The sequence below is a fragment of the Pyxicephalus adspersus genome, chromosome 6 (assembly GCF_032062135.1).
Source record: "Pyxicephalus adspersus chromosome 6, UCB_Pads_2.0, whole genome shotgun sequence".
Lineage (NCBI taxonomy): Eukaryota > Metazoa > Chordata > Amphibia > Anura > Pyxicephalidae > Pyxicephalus > Pyxicephalus adspersus.
Window position 1 is genome coordinate 59,952,057 of NC_092863.1, and position 17,283 is coordinate 59,969,339.

General features: G+C 35.9%; 2 protein-coding genes across 2 annotated transcripts in view; both read right to left on the reverse strand.

Annotated features, from left to right (window-relative positions):
* Positions 1-902: 902 nt before the first annotated feature.
* Positions 903-7,047, reverse strand: MINAR2 (membrane integral NOTCH2 associated receptor 2). Its single transcript, XM_072413948.1, has 3 exons — positions 6,922-7,047; positions 3,294-3,536; positions 903-1,082 (listed from the first exon to the last, which is right to left on the reverse strand). Exons 1-3 carry the CDS (start codon positions 7,045-7,047, stop codon positions 903-905), a joined length of 549 nt encoding a protein of 182 aa, XP_072270049.1.
* A 4,648-nt stretch (positions 7,048-11,695) lies between these two features.
* Positions 11,696-17,283, reverse strand: part of ADAMTS19 (ADAM metallopeptidase with thrombospondin type 1 motif 19) — a 114,993-nt gene continuing 109,405 nt past the window's right edge. Inside the window, exon 22 of the mRNA XM_072413949.1 lies at positions 11,696-16,402. Coding sequence (XP_072270050.1) covers positions 16,251-16,402 — 152 coding nt within the window. The 3' untranslated portion in view covers positions 11,696-16,250. The remainder of the gene's footprint in view (positions 16,403-17,283) is intronic.

Genomic DNA, 17,283 nt, shown 5'->3' on the forward strand with positions numbered 1-17,283 from the left:
CCCAAATGAAAAATATTTTGAATTTTTATTTTGTATTCTGCTTGAATTTCCATGTTTTTCGGAACGTTTAGAAATTTTTCTCACATCCATGCCTGACTAGTGTCTATTGCTGGTGACAATTAGCTGGCAATGGGATCACCATAAACATTACAGCAGATCAGTAAAATGCTCACCTACTACTTGTATATGTCACTGGTTGGATGAGGGAGGCACCAATTTCGCTCTTGTGACTTTCATACTGCAGCATTTGCATCAGAAAGGGAAAGAAATCCAGCCATATTTCAATGGGGACAATATATGTAAACATATAAGTATTGTCACTGCACATTTAAAGCTTAACCCTCCTATTTCCTTACCTTCAGAAACATTATATAGATTAATTTCCCAGTACAATTTCTAAGTATGAGGAATTACTGATCTACCACAATAGAGTTCTGGGGTTGCAATGATGTGGCATCTTTTCTAGTTTCTAAATTGACCTTGGATAGCAATTAGTAAGGATTATTAGTGCAATGCAGGCCTTTGTTATATTTGTATAAAGTGCAAATAGGGCCCAAAAATGTAAATAGTGTTCATTCAAATTTGCCAGTGGCTTGCAATGTGGTTATTTGTAATCCAATTGACATTATATACTGCACATGAGTTAGAAATGGAAAAAATGACCTAATTGTGGTTTTATTTAAAATATTACATATAGGAGTCACATTGGCTTATTGGAATGAACAGTCATGACATTTTGGCTGGAAACATGGCATTCCACATAATGTACAAAGCACACCCAGGCAGATGGTGACATTCTATTTTATTATTATAAAAACAGTACCTGCTGTATGTTAAATTAATTCTGTGAAATTTTTACAGTTTTATAAAAGTATACTAAAATCTTCACCAGAGAATTACTTTTAAGTAAACAAAACAGAAACGGTTACTATGGCAATGAGAATGCAAACAAAGAGTGCCAAAAATGCCAAGAGTTTACAGAGTTTGGACTTCTTCTGCTCATTCTCCTTCTTCTTCAATAGAGAGTCATACCCAGGAGTATAAATATCCTCCAGCCAATACTTTAACTCATTTGGATTCTCCTGCAAAATAAAATGGCATGGTCAAGGTGCTGTATTGTTACATGTTCTGTATTATACATTAAAATGAACATAAACCCAGAATAAAACTTCTGGTCACTGCTCCCCCTTGTTTCCTAATATGGAAAATGACCCCTCCAAATACCTTGCAGCAATACTGGGATCCCACCATAAACCACTGGGCAATAGTACATTTCTGGTTGTAGTTGGCATCTGTATGAAGGAGGATCGCACATTGGCTGCCTACCTGTAAAGGCAATTTGTGTCTCTGCCTTGGATCCCACTCCTGGCTATGGCTAAACCCAAAGGATCAGAACAGTATTGGTCAATCGTCCAGGGCCTGATCTGACCGTGAGGTAAGAAATTCTCATGCTTTATAATACACAGCAGAAAAGGAGTTGAGGGTGACAGAAGTTCTATCCAAAATTTTGGCCTGATTCAACATTTTTAGAACCACCACTATTGTTTACTTTGATTGGAATTGGGTTTTATTTGCTATGGGGATTAACTTTTTAAACCTGATTTCTCATTTGGGATCATTGACTTGTAAAAGGGACAGAGAGTCATACTACTATGAAGAAATCCAGAGAAGAGTTTCATAAATGTCAGGTACCCCTGAGACCAGGACAGGACCCTGATTTATTAAAGCTCTCCAAGGCTGAAAAAGATACACTTTCATCAGTGAAGCTGGATGATCCAACAATCCTGTAATGGATCTGGCCTAGGATTCAAAACATTTGCTAACAAATATCAGATGACTTTTAAGAAATCCATTCCAGATTTGCAGGATCACCCAGCTTCACTTATGAAAGTGTCTTCTCTCCAGAGAGGTTTAATAAATTAGGCCCACAGTGTCTATAGAGATTGATGGGATGCCAACACTGGCATTGCCACCTTTTACCATCAGATATATTACTATTTCCCTCTATTGCTGGTACCAATATAAATATATATTCTAATACCATTGTAAGTCCCCAGTTGCAGAATTATGTAGAAAAGTAATGCACAGGAAAATAAAGTGTAAAATTGTCGGAAGGAACCATTCAACAGCCATCCATCTTCCGGTTATCAGCCCTCCAGCTTCTGGTAGGCTAGCCTTAAACATTTCTTTGTTTATGCCTAAGTAGAGCAGCAATCAAACACTTGAAATGAAATGAAATGATCCCTTTATCTCTGAAGTTGGTTGTAGATTTTGAGGTTAGAACATTTTAAGGTAAGGCTTATAGTGTAAATAAAGGTAAAACCTTTTATGTGGGGAGAGGTCGACTCATCTAATTCTAACAAAGCAAGACATATGCCTAGGGTCTGGTAGTGGGGGCTATATGCCGCCTCTGCACTTGCCACATCACTTTTAAGTGGCAGAAATTGGCACCGTGGAAATTGCAGTTTTGCAAAGCACAGGCTATGCCATGCAGGAGTTTACTGCCTGTACTGCATTAATGGTGCTAAATGACTTAATCTTAACTGCAGACTTCACCTAAATGCTTGTCCCATAATTTGGGCAACTGGAGAGATCATTGCCATAGCATACTTAGCATTTGGATCCAAAAGTGAAAATAGGAATTTATTTTTTTCGCTAACAGTATGGATGCATTTTGATTGCTTCATACAGGAACACTCTTTCTTCTGTTTGTTATAAATTAGATATGATGCCATTTGCCCCTTAGAGTTTTCACAATATAATCATTTACAATAATAAAGTGCTGTAAAATGTATTTATGTATGTAATTGATTTTTTGTTTGGAGTTATACACACTAGGATATTTTGCTAGGGGGCAATATTTAACAGTATATTTAAAGTGTTTTACTTCTAATTGAAATATGTGAAAAAAAACTTTAAAACACCTTGAATGCTGGAATGTGTGCTTAGGAGCATTTGCAGCACAAAACCTTCCAAGGACATGAAAATGCCATACTGTATATAACACACTATAACATGCTATCAACTTCCAAACACTGTGCCATGCATAATAATAAATGCTATATAAAGAAATATTGATGAGGGGGCATATCCTTTGATTTGCTTGCTAATAGCTTCCAGTGATCCTGGATCTGGTGTGAATGTGTCCTCGCTCAAAGAATGAATGGCCTAGAGGTTAGAAAATCTTCTAACTCATTATTGTACGGTGTTATTATTTACTGTTTTATGTTTATTTATCATAATGTATTTTATTACACTAAAATACAAATAAATTGCACTAACATACACCATACCTTCATGTACAGGGATAGTTTTGGGTTTAGGGATCGTTGGTCATAGTCCTGAACAGTCCATGATGGCTTTTTCTCGACCGTAAAAATTTTCTCTTGCTTTGCTACATCCATGTACAGAGGGTTGCTTTTTATTGTGGATTTCAGAATTTCTGGAGTAAAATGTTCAAACAAGGTTTTGTCAACTACTGTATGGCTTTCCACCTTTAATGACTGTTTTGCTTCATTGACATTGCTGTTATCATCCTATGTCCAACACAAAAATGAATAAATAAAAAGAGAGAAAATAATACATTTTGAGTAAAATATATTTCATACATAAAAAACAGCACAGAATATTTTTTGTAATAAACAATAACTTTACTGAAATAACTTATAATGATAATAGGTTAATAATAATGATAATAAAATTAGCCTTTGCTCAAAATTGTTTCAGAAAATTAACTCTCTCTTACCTAGAAAAACAAGCCTACTTTTTACTTTTAACTACTTTTTTTTACTAAAAACTATTCTTGCACAGGTCAAGGCCACTTCTCTGCTGTGATGTAGGTATAGGGGTAACCAAGGTCTTCAGGGTGCCCTGTGTCACTCTGTCCAGGAAGGGGGCATCCACCTGGACATTACATGGACCTGCTTATATCATCATGGTGTACTTTACAGTGCATAGCACTGCTTTTATCTTTTGGGGGTGTGCAGGCCCTGCAGGGTTTAAATACCTTGAGGGAAAGCAGGAGTACCAGGTATTTTATTAGAAGAAAATATTATTATTAAGTGTAACTCTGCAGTGGAGAAATACATGGCAGTGATTTTTTTTTTGTGCATGGGAATAGTTTGGGGTAAAGAAATTATTTAAAGCTCTGGCATTTACTCTGTTTTCCAATTAACTTTGTATTTATTCAGATATAGGAGTAAGTAAATAAGTTAAATTATAGGGTATGTATATACAACCAACCCCCTTCTATATCTGACACAATAAAAAAGGTGGATTATTATTACTGATGCACATGCTGTGAATAATATCAGATAGTTGATTATCTGTTAACAAGAGTTCTCTTTATTAAAGTTAATACTGACTATTATTCTTTGCAACTATGCTTGTATTTACTCTATATGACAAAGACTCCATCATGAATTTGATACACTACCATTTGACTTTCCATGGACACTGCATTGGACAAAGAATCCATCAATAAACTTGTACACTACTATCAGACTTTCCATAGGCACTGCTGTTGGACAGATCTGGGAATACTGGTAACTTAAGTCCCCAAAAATATTTAAATTACCAGTGTAATTTGATCATATGAAACTGTTTTTTTTTGCTTGGAAAGACAGACATAGTTCATGCTCAGGTAGGTATAGCAGAAGAAACGTTTGCTTGGGGCTTTTAAAGGCTGCCATTTCTGACCTATCCTGAATTTTTTATTGCCTGGATGTCATGCTGACTTCAGTATTCCTCAAGGTACTGATCTAGAACAAATATGCAGTTTAGGAGTTCTGATTTTATTCTGACATTCCTGATCTGCATAGCTGTCCTAAGTAATCGACTCAGAAAGTACTGAAATCAAGAACAACAAGAACTTATTAAGGAATTCCACTGCTATGCCCTAAACTGTCAGCTGTTTGGGCTTTTCATTCAGATATCCACTACCTTCACTTGTAGTTAAATGCATATGACACTCCAAATCTAGAATGTGCCATCAGGTAGATATACTTCAGCCCTTTCTTAAAGCGTACCTAAACTCAACATTTTTAATTTACATAGAAGGCTATACAACCCTTCTAAATAAAGTAATTTTTTTTTTAAGTGCAACACCCTTTTAAAAAAAAAAAATTAAAAAAAATGGTACAGCACTCCCCCTTTAAGTCTTGATCACTGCGGCAACCAAGACTTAATGGGAGCGCAGAGCCTCCCAAGATACCTATGTCCGGAGGCTCTGGCTGGTCTGGATGCGCAAAAGGGGCATTTTTGTGAGATGGTCCCTCTTTTTTTTTCCCCCTTTCACAGCGGCTATGTCACCCAAGATTGGGCATGCGCAGAAATGGCATTTTTTCCACCAAGGCCCTTTTTTTTCCCCTTGTTTTCCCACCTGTGCAGTATGAGATCAGGGGAAGTACCAAGAAGACCAAAAGAGATGACAGAGGATGGTATCCCCCGGCTTCGGGGTGAAGAGGAATCACAGGCCAACGCAAAAAGAACCAGCGCCATATAGGGATCTGCTGGATAAGTGTATTTTTTTTGTTTTTAGTTTAGTTCCGCTTCAAATAAATGTAAATGAATGCACACAATGAACTACTGCACATGGTCCACGTCTGATATTGCCTGTAAAGCAGACTCAGATTCTATTTTTTTTTTTATGGGACTTGAATCCTAAAGCAGACTCAGTGACTCTGGCTGGTGTACACACTAGCAGTGTCAGGAGAAGGACCCCGCTTGGGGGGCACACCGGCCAGAGCCGCGGACCATGTCTCCCATATGCATCGCAGGTTTAGGGTGGTAGGCGGGTTGTGTCTCTGAACATTTTGTTCTTTGCTGCAGTTATTTTTGGTTTCATTTTTATTATTGCATGTGGCCATAATCCCTACCACCAAAAGCAAAATACCAAAAAAACTACTCTATCTGTCTGCTCTCTTTTCCTTTTCTTTTTCCGCTTTTCCTGCAGCTCAACTGACTGGCTCCTGTCTTAACACTGCTGAAAAAGGACTGCTAGACGCTGATACCAAGTAAAAATCAGGTGCTTACAGGTATAAAATTTAATTATATAATATTAGTAATGATATTAATATACAGCTATATTTTTGTTGTCTTTTATACCTTCCTAGTGTGTGGCTTTAAATAAAGGATATTTCTGATTGTGCATTGTTCAGTTTGTCATAATGAAGTTTCTAGAACATGGATTTTTCTTCTTTATTACTAACTGGTCAGTCCCTGGCTTGGAATAACAAAGAGCATCATCTGCATCTATTAACAACTTCAGGAATCTTAGAAGGTGTTCATAAGATTCAAAGCTTCTAAAAGTGATGCCTCACTAACTTGGATTTAAGGTATATGTAACTTCTGAATCCATGTTTTTTTACTGCTGGAGTGCATGCACATCCACACAAGTCCATACTAAGTGTACACAAGCATATACTACAGCTTTTAAATGTTTATTGTATATGGACAATTTCATGAAACTTGCATGCACTGTAAAAACATTTTTGCACATTGATGTCAATTCTTAATATGCAGAAAAATTATATATAATTTACTGAAACATGGGTATTAAATAGGCTAATGTATTACGGTATACAAATGTAAAAATAAGGAAAATGATTACTTAAATATGTGTAAATAATTAAAAATTAATTAAATGTGTGTGGCCACAAACATCCTAGGGCCCAGCCAGCGTCCAAAAATTTCTCAGTGACTCTACCTTATTCATATGGTATGAATACTGTAGATATGTAGCCCAAAACTATAGCCGCTTTTATTTGGATTGACTGCTGTAATAAATAATGTGCTGATTTCTGCAACCGTCATTCATCTAAAAATAGATATACAAAAACACAGGCATATAAAAGCCATGGTTGTCCAGCAAACACGTTATATTAGGCAGAGTATGGTTGTTGCATTCATTGGAGGACTTACCTTGAGGTACAGCTTGTTGTGCCATTTTTGTGAGCGCAAGGCTGCAGTATTAGCTAGTAAAGTCTTTACATCTAGGCGTAGAAATTTGTCAGGATGATTGTTATTCGGCAAAACAGAAAGATCCATGCTTTCAGCTCATTGCTGTAAGAAAGACTGGTAAACCTTTACACAATATCTGGAGACCAGTATAAATTATTCATAAAGGACACAATGATCTCACAGGTGAATTCAGCTGCTGCCTGGTCGTTCTAAACCCAATTCTGACATGAAAAGCACATTCATACCTGTGCTAAGAGCAAATTTGTATTTGTATACACAAATTTGTACCTTTTATATACATACTTTGTTAGTAGACATTGGAGTCTAAAAGTGTGAAAAGACCAGAGATGTATTTTGTCTGATCTGGATGAATAACCTTATCTCATTGAGAGATCTCATACTTACTACACAGCTGCTTACTTTGGAAAAAAGGAACAATTTAGCAGAAAGAAAGAATATTTCTCCTAATTGTCATTGTTCCCCCCTGATTGTTCCTCACCTTTCTATTTCACTCTTCCAACTGTCCCCCATCTTGCAGGACCTTCCCTGAATTTTTGAAAAAAGAAACAAAATTACTCAGCAACTAGTGTCCCCCCAAAACTGTCTTGCTGCTGGGTATTGGAATACTTCCAGCATACAGCACTGTATCTATACAGACATTGTTTGGCATAGTTAGCCTCCATTGTTTCAGCAGTGGAGTCACCAAGAGAAACAGTGTATATTACATATATAATACACATACCTGTGCTCCGTATTCATTACGTACTGTAATCAGGCTCTAACTATATTTACCTTACAATTTATGAGGAATTAGAGTACTTCATACCATAAAACCCATATATTCATCCTCAATGTCTTTGTCCCAAAATTATCAGTGGGGAATTTGGTGGAAATACCTCCTATTTCACACAACAGTGGTGCTGGAAGCTGCCATATTGCATGGTTAGGTCATGAACAAGTTTGTTACCAACCATACATTCCCCCATCAGGAAAAGTCTTTGTTTAATTAGCAGCTAAAAGCTAAGCTCCTACCTTCTGTATATGCAGTGAGGGAAAGAAGTGTTTGATCCCCTGCTGTTTTTGTACGTTTGCCCTCTGACAAAGAAATGACCAGTCTATAATTGTAATAGTAGATTTATTGTAGGTGTGAAATACAGAATAACAACAATAGGAACCCTCAAAAACACAGTGCTCAAAAGTCAGAGCTTGATGTGCATTGTAATGAGTGAAATAATTATTTGATCCCCTGGTTAGGCCACTCCAGGACCTTCATGTGGTTCTTTTGTTCACTTTGTTGCCTTGGCCCTGTGTTTTGGGTCATTGGAATACCCATCCACGACCCTATTTCAATGCCCTGGCTGAGGGAAGGAGGTGCTAATTCAAGATTTGATGGTAAATGGCCCCATCCATTGTCCCTTTGATGAGGTGAAGGCGTCCTCTCCCCTTAGCAGAAAAACACCCCCAAAGCATGATGTATCCATCTCCATGTTTGACGTTGGGTTGATGTTCTCGGGGTCATAGGCAGCATTCCTCCTCCTCCAAACACGGCGAGTTGAGTTGATGCCAAAGAACTCAATTTTGGTCTCATCTGACCACAACACTTTCACTTAGTTCTCCTCTGGATCATTCAAATGTTTATTGGAAAACTGCAGATGGCCTGTACATGTGGTGTTCTGAGCAGGGGACCTTGCGGTCTCTCCAAGATTTCAGGCCTTCACGACGCAGTGTGTTACCAATTGTTTTCTTGGTGACTATGGTACCAGCTGCCCTGAGATCATTGACAAATTCCCCATGTAGTTCTGGGCTGTGTCGTCACTGTTCTCATGATCATTGCAACTCCACAAGGGGAGGTCTTGCATGGAGCCCCAGACCAAGGAAGAATGACAGTTATTTTGTGTTTCTTCCAATTGCGAATTATTGAGCTGTCAGCACTGTCAGCTTCTCCTCAAGCTGCTTGGCAATAGTCTTGTAGCCCAGTCCAGCCTTGTGTAGATCTACAATCTTGTCCCTGACATCCTTAGATAACTCTTTGGTCTTGGCCATGGTGGCTAGTTTAGAATCTGATTGATTGCTTATGTGGACAGGTGTCTTTTATACAGGTACTGTAACAAGCTTGGATTCGAAGCACTCCCTTACAGAGGGTGCTCCTAATCTCAGCTGGTTACCTGCATACAGGGAAGACACCAAGGAGCCTGAAATCTTGCTGGTTGATAGGGGATCAAATACTTATTTCACTCAATACAATGCACATCAAGCTCTGATTTTTGAGCCCTGGGTTTTTAAGGGGTTCTTTTGTTGTTATTCTGTTTCTCACAGCTACAATAAACCTTCCATTACAATTATATAGTCATTTCTTTGTCAGAGGGCAAACGTACAAAATCAGCAGGGGATCAAATACTTCTTTCTCTCATTGTATATAAAAAACCCCCTGCTTATATTGACGGTCTAATTCTGCACACTTCCCTCCGTTTGTTAGATAGTGAAACCAAGTCAAAGTAACCTTTTGAGGAATTTATTCCTGCACAGTTATTGAAATTTTGGCAAATACATTTTTTACCAAATACATTAAGCATCCCTTTCTCCATAGAAACATTCCTTTCAGGTCAAACATTTTAGTTTTGTGGTTTGGTACAGAAAATGATAGTGGTGCAGGTTAGTTTTTATTAGATTGTTTAGTGAATCCTTCACATATTCCTAATACTCATTGTGCAGTTACCAATTTTACATGAACAACCAAATGGGTATTTGTCACATTAGGTGAACCAGTTTGGTTTAAATTTGTAGAGGTGTCCAAAAGACTATAGCCCTGATTTATTAAAGCTCTCCAAGGCTGGAGAGAATACACCTTCACTAGTGAAGCTGGGTGATCCAACAAACCTGGGATGGATCTGGTCCAGGATTCAAAGCATTTGCTAGCAAATAGCAAATGACATTGAAGAAATCCATTCCATGTTTCCTTGATCACCCAGCTTCACTGGTGAAAGTGTATTCTCTCCAGCCTTGGAGAGCTTTAATAAATCAGGCCCTATTTATCAGATCACTGCTGCAAATAGTGAACTTGCAAAAAAATTCTAGTAACAGATGGCAATACATTTTTTTTTTTAATGTTGCCTATAGTTAAATTTTGATATGATATAGAAAATGTAAGATACAAAGGTTATCATTCCAAAATGACTTTAATAACCTCATTTTATTGGAAACTTTAAATTCAAAAACAATTCAAACAACCCTTTTGCCATAAAGAAAATCTTTAATATTTCAAATAGTTCATCTAATTTATTTCAATTTATGTGAAACTTTTATTCAAAACAATAATACAACGATGACAATGGCCAGAGAGGATACATCGGAATAGTGTACAGTGACAGATGGCAATACAAAGTGATGTACAACAGTTTGGCATTGTTAAACATAACATTATTGAAAGTGTTATAACAAAAGATGACAGTCGATGAAAAGAGTCTAGGTATGATATCAAATGAATTGACCTTAACAGAGAAGGACTAAACAACATAGGTAATTTTAAACATTTGCTGCTATTTAGAGATATAATCCATTGTTGACAATCATTTCACTGGCAGCAGATGGATGGAGATATATGGAAATTAAAAGACCATGTAGTTAAGTCCTAACAGTGCAACAGTGATTCAGTGTAAACATATACAGTGTTTATTTGATATTGTATTCAAGTTGTTGTGCGCAACATACCCTACTGTCCTGAGAACTCACATCACTAAAAAAGAGCAGAAAAATGACTTTCATCCAGGACATAGAATGGCTCCTTTCTTTTCAAAGCTGTCAGTATAAAATGAACTTTAATGTTGGTGAAACTTTTTTAATAACAGTGCAAAGATTAATAGTGGACAGAAATACACAATAATCAATATGAATTGACCTTGCTTTTCAACTTCATAAATTGCCTAAATTCTATTGAGGGCTGCTAAAGGTTGCTGTGCATCAAACCTTTTTGTCTAGTTATCACATAAACTCAATAAAATGTAATGTGCTTATAGACAAGTCAGCACAACACTTGGAATGCGTATATGGCATGTATAAAACATTTTAAACTCTCTTGGAACAATAGGCTATAAAAATTTTATTCCACTTTTTTTTTGCATATTGTTGTTTTAAGTTTTTTATTTTACATTTTTTGCTGTATTTATAAAAAGCATTGAAGGGGACTGTATTTTGACTCAAAATTAGGATAGTTGAAAGGAATTTTTATAACCAATAAGAGCCAATAACAATCAACTGCACCCCAAAAAATGTTTTTATTTTTGTAATTTTTATTTGCCACCTATAATTCTTTTTCTCACTTTTTGGTATAATCTAAAATAACCTTTTTTTCTGATACATCCTTTTTATGGATACATGTATTTTTATTAGCCTTTAACTATACCTAATAATCTTTTCTGCTTCAGTTGTAAATGTCTATTGTATTGGAAGTGCAGGATAGAGAAGTCAAATCTATTATTCGATCATAAAATTCTCTATTTTTAAAGATAATCTAATAAATCTTTATTTTATTTATTATCATGATGGTTTTGTTCTAATAATTGAAGGTAACAAATTGGTTTAATTTAAAGGTTTTTTTTTAGTTTGAATCACTAGCCAATATATTATCAGGCATTGGCATGAGATTAGGAATTACAAATCAATCAATGAAATTTATTTTACTTGTTTTATTATTATACTCATGTTATTTTTGCTATTTAAAGTGTTCTGAATCATGATTATGGATCCATTAATAAACTAATGCTTGTTGATGCATTTTTAAAATTAAAAATGCTTCTGGAAATTAAAATGTATAATCATGCATATATTTAAGTATTTATTAATTTTCTGATGGTAGTATTTATATGTTATCACTTTACATTTAATTAAAAAGGAAAGTCATGTTCATTTAAGCTTGCACTTGTACTTTTTTTAATTATATTTCCCTGCACATGATTGGCTACTTAAAGTAATCACAGTTTTACTTTGCTTAATGAACATCTACTTGTTCTTCTCTGCAACAGAAATATGTCTATTTGCTGTATGCATATGCCTTTTACTATGAATTAACCCCAGCTAGTTCAAAGAGGCAATTATAGCATACAGCAAAGAAAAAAATTGTGCCCAATAAAAACATGTGCAACGTCTAATTATTCTATGTTCAGGCCAAAAATCTGACAGCAGTGGCATGCTATGTTATCTTACCAAGTTTGCTTTAGGATTTAGTAACTAAGCATTACATAGTACAATGGACCATGTAAAACAGTGAATACAGCTAATACAACCAATTGTCACAATCATACAAGCTTTGAAAGAATGACCATTGTCCTACAAATTTGTAAAAACACATTTTTTTTTATCAAAGGCCATTTTGGACCATATGTATTATGTTTTATGGTTAACTTGGTTTGTTTATCCTTTGTGCCAGTAATGTATGTGTATCACCTGATGTAATTATTTGGCCTTATTAGTAGACATTAAGAACCTCATTACATACATTTATTATAGCTGCAAGGGTGAGTACATATACAGTATCAGTTATGTGTAATTATAACCTTTTTTTGCACTTAATTGTTTTATGAAACATCCAAAAACATCAAAATGGCTTCCAACTTACTTAATGCAATCGAACCTCTTATTTGAAATATCTCAGAGAATAAAGATATTGAAACCAGACAATATTGCCAACAAGAATACATAACATCATTCTAAAACCTAAAGTATATCTTTTTATAGCTTTAATGACCAGAAATAAAAGTGTAGCACCTTGTGACATGGGCAGACTATTCTGCTAGCACCATCCTCCAAAACTACAGTACTCAGTGCAGATTTTACAGTGTGTTTATAACACAACAGTAAGTGTTAGCTCTTTGGTAAACAAAACAATGGTTCAATGGGAGAAATTGACTGATTTTGTGTTTGTTTGTCTTTACCATTCTAAAAATCTATTTAGGATTCAATTATTTCTTTTGTAGTCTCCTTAAATACCACGGCGATCAAGACAGAATGGAGTGCAAAGCCTCCTGGGATATCTGTGTCACTCATCCCGGGAGTATCTTAGTTTCTCCTTCCTGATATCGTGCAGAAGGAGCCCGTTCATTATTTGAAGAAAAAAAATGCCGATCTCACGCATGCGCAGTAATATCGGCAAGCTTTTCCTCCATCTACGTCTCTCCTCATGCCTGCGCAGTGCGGGGGACATAGGAAGAAGAACCCGGAGGAATAACCGGGCCGAAGACGAATATCAGTACAACATGATTGACACAATTAAAGAATTCTCCTGACGGGTCTGCTGGATTTAAGGTAAGTGTGTTTTTTTGGGTTTAGTTCCACTTTAATAATGAAGTTAAGACTCTGTTTACAGAGCAAAACAAATCATTACTCTGCAATGGAAATTCACTTAGCTTAGTGAATGGGGAGAAGCTCTACTGACTCCATCCATTCAATCAAGTGCAGGCAAAAAATAATTTTGTTTACATTTCCTCGCATATGGTTGGATATTCTTTGCCAAGAATTTTCACCATATTTTCTAAGCTCAGAGTGATGCTTTACTTTGTTATGTGAACAGCCTAAACTCCTTTAGTCAAATAAACCTGTTATACAGTAAAATGTCATTCCACTCATTCATTCAAGAACTTGGTGGTACCCCATGGCTTACCAACTTTCTAAATATTGTATTTATATAGTTTGGAAATTCAGCTTGTAATTGAATGCTTTAAACTTTTGCCAGTTATTGACATCATGAACCACTTTATTAAAAGTGAACCTGTGCCCACTTTAAAACAAACCTTCAATAATCTCTGAAGCTATTAGACATACAGGGGGATATTCTTTTCTCCTATACTTTTTATGGACAACAGGCAGCCTGTCAGCCCTTAATGTTAACCGAAACTAGGTGCTGTAAGCTGTTTGAAACCAACAGACCTATGACCTAGAATGTTTTGTTGTGATCTTTAGGAATTAACTACTTCACAGTACACGCAGGTACAACTATCAATGATGGCTTGTTTAAGCGCTTTTACTACTTGTTTGGGAATATTTAAAATGCAATGTTCGTAGTCTTGGCACAGGTACACATTACGGTCACCAGCCCTAAACCTATAAATGAGTGGATGACGTTGGACTAGTTTTTTTTGTGATCTCCATAGATTTTTACTACCCCTAAGTCCGCAGCCCAAGTTTCAGAAACATAGGAGCCAAAAAAAGTTATTTTGTTATAAAGAACTCTTGCAGTTGTCACTAGCTGGTGAATTGCAGTCAACATATACGCTTGCAGTTAACAGTCCTACCCAGAGCCAATGATGGAAAAAAGAATATTGTGGCATTGTTTGACACATTAGAACTGTTTATATCTGCTGAACAAAATACTGGTCTCCATGATGCTTCTAACAACAGAGGCACTAACGAGGTAGAGAAATTTTATGGAGAACAAATTACATATATCCTGATTTGCAAAATGTGTAACACAAATACAATTTTTGAAAACTAAGAAATGTAGGACATCTGTACACACAATATTATCCTTAATTGTTGACTTGTCCATTGAGCTTTACAATCTGCTTAAAATAATGCCTCTAGTAGAACTCAGTTGAGATTCTTTTAATATATCACCAAGAATGGACTTTTTTAAAGAAATATATTTACTGGCTTATATGACCAGTTTCTTTTAGTTAAAAATGTCAGAGACCATATTTTTGCTAAATACTGTAATAATTCCTTATTTGGTAAGATAAAGATAACCATCGTGGGTCACTTATGATGTAAAGCATATACACAGATGATAACCAGCATTTGATTAGACCTTAAAATATTATTACCTTGTGATTGCCTAAACTAAAAGTTATAAAAAAACACTAAAATGGTATTAACCTGTAAGCATGAGCAAACAATGTTTTGGCCCTAGCACAAAAAAAATTCTCAAGGGTGCAGCTTGGTTTATTAATGAATCCTAATTTCCACCTTCTTCTTCCAGAATAATGTGCTGCTGACTTCTTAATGTTAGCAGTTTTAGATTTTGGAAATTCATTAATTTAGTCCTTACAGCATAATGGTATTGTTTTCCTTTTGGCCTTCCTATTAATGAGTCCTCATACAAAACAAAACCAAATGCAGAAGAGCATCCAAAACCTTGGGTGACCCTCTCTGAAAGAGAAAATCCCTTATATCAAGCTGTGGGAGAAAGATATAGGGTTTCAATTTGATTTATCGGATTGACAAACTATCACTGCTAATCTTTCTAAAATCTCTATAAATAGGTCTTGCATTATTTCAAAATATAAGACTATTCCTAGATGATACTTAGTACCAGAAAGAGTGGCCAAACTTAACCCTCAGGTTTCCCCCCTTTGATTTCTGGGGCTGTCCTCAGAGCCCCCGACTATGGCTCATGTTTGGTGGCTCTGCTCAGTGGCTCCTGCATGTGCATAGTAAAACCTATCCTTAAAAAAACTTTGCACTTTATGTGGTATATAATCTAAGTAGTTCAATTAATTATAGCTCATTCTTGGAGAACTCCGACTTTGACCCTGGGCGGCATCAAACCTAAAATGAATTGGGTAATGACCAAAGATAGATTGACCTATACCCTTAATAATACGTTTTTTACATTTGATGCTGCTTGGGATCCTTAGATTAGATGTTTATCTCACTCAAAAAATGATTGATGATGTTGAAGCTCAGGTTTAAAATGCATACCAGCTCATTTTATGATTTGTTAAGATGCTCTTTTGTATTGTTTAATGGGAAGCTTACATACACTAAAAAGTAGATTGGCTCTCATGAAACAGTGATATCCTAAAGATCTGACTTACACAAATAGATATCCGATGTGTGGTCGGCACAAGTGTGTCCTTAGGTATGAGTTAAAAATATAGTAGACTACTAATCACATAACTTGAAAGATGTACATTGGTATACTCAGGTAACATGCATGGTGTTCTCCAAGAGATAAAAACAATCTATTGAACCAGGAAATATTCTGTAATGGTAGATATTCTGAGAATGGACTCGGACATCCAACAATACAAGTTATGATATTAAACATCTATGAACAGGCTTTACTCTTCATAAATGACCCAAGAGAATTTCTTAATAAAAGCAGAAATATGTTTCTGAAATGAAAAACATTGGTTACACAGCAGAAATGTGTCATGTAAAAAGCAAGTGTGAGGCGTAATGTGAAAAAAATAAATTAAATTGATTAAATTATATGAAATCTGAAATATTTTGGTTGCAATATGCTAGACATGTGTTTCTCTTTAGATACTGTAACACTGTTGAATGTGTGAAAACTAAGGTCAACTCCGTTGTTGCATTTTCTGAGCATAAAAGTCCCTGCATGTTTCACAGCAACGCTGGTACCATCTCATGTCTTGGCAGAGATTCTTCTCTCGTATGACTTTACAATAAACTGGCCACTGGTCTTGTAGACACTTGAAGGTTAAAGCAGCTGCAAAACAATATATATATTTTAAAAAGCAAACGTGTCTAGGAAGTATCTTCAGTTAAAACATTGATCACTGTAAAGCCTTCAACCCAGGAACAAAATCCACATTAGTTACAGTTGGTGGTTAACAAATAGAGACATCTTTACCTAGAACTTCATCCAACACTCTATAAAAAATTGTGAATGCCTTTAAATCCCTTCTCAGACTCATAGGCATCCAATACCTTCTTTCTGAGTGACTTAGTGAGCTGTTTTGATCTTGGGGTGACACCACACACATACATAGCAAAAACCCTCTATATTTGAGGTTTATATGTGTATTCCACTAAAACACTGCATAAAGAGCATTTTTGGCATCAAATCTTGTACACTTTATTCTGATTACATGGGTTCGATTAGGTGATTAATGTAGGTGTATGTACTTGCATTTCCCTACATAACAAATTTGCATTTCAATTAGGTTAGATTATGGCAATAAATTTACCATGCTACTTTGGGTGTCACCATCCGTAAGTACTTTTTTGAATGAAATGCTTATGTTTGCTTGTTCAAATATGTTGAAAAAAAAAGTAATGTCCATTGGATGTACCTATTGTAGCTTCTTCTACAATGTTTGCAATGGACAACAAGTTTGTGCTTTTTTTGTTATTTAAAGCATATACTAAGGCAGGGAGGTTATGAACAGTAAACTAAGAAGCCTTAAGCTACGTACACACGTCAGATTTTTATCGCCCGATAATCAGCATCGGCCAATGATGAAAGATCCTTTCCAACGACAAAAATTGGCAGTGTGTACGCAGCTTTAATGTCATTGTACAATCCTATTGTACAGTCCTTTTATTCTATCATATATTTAGGCACTAGGACCTGGCAGCCTAAAGGAG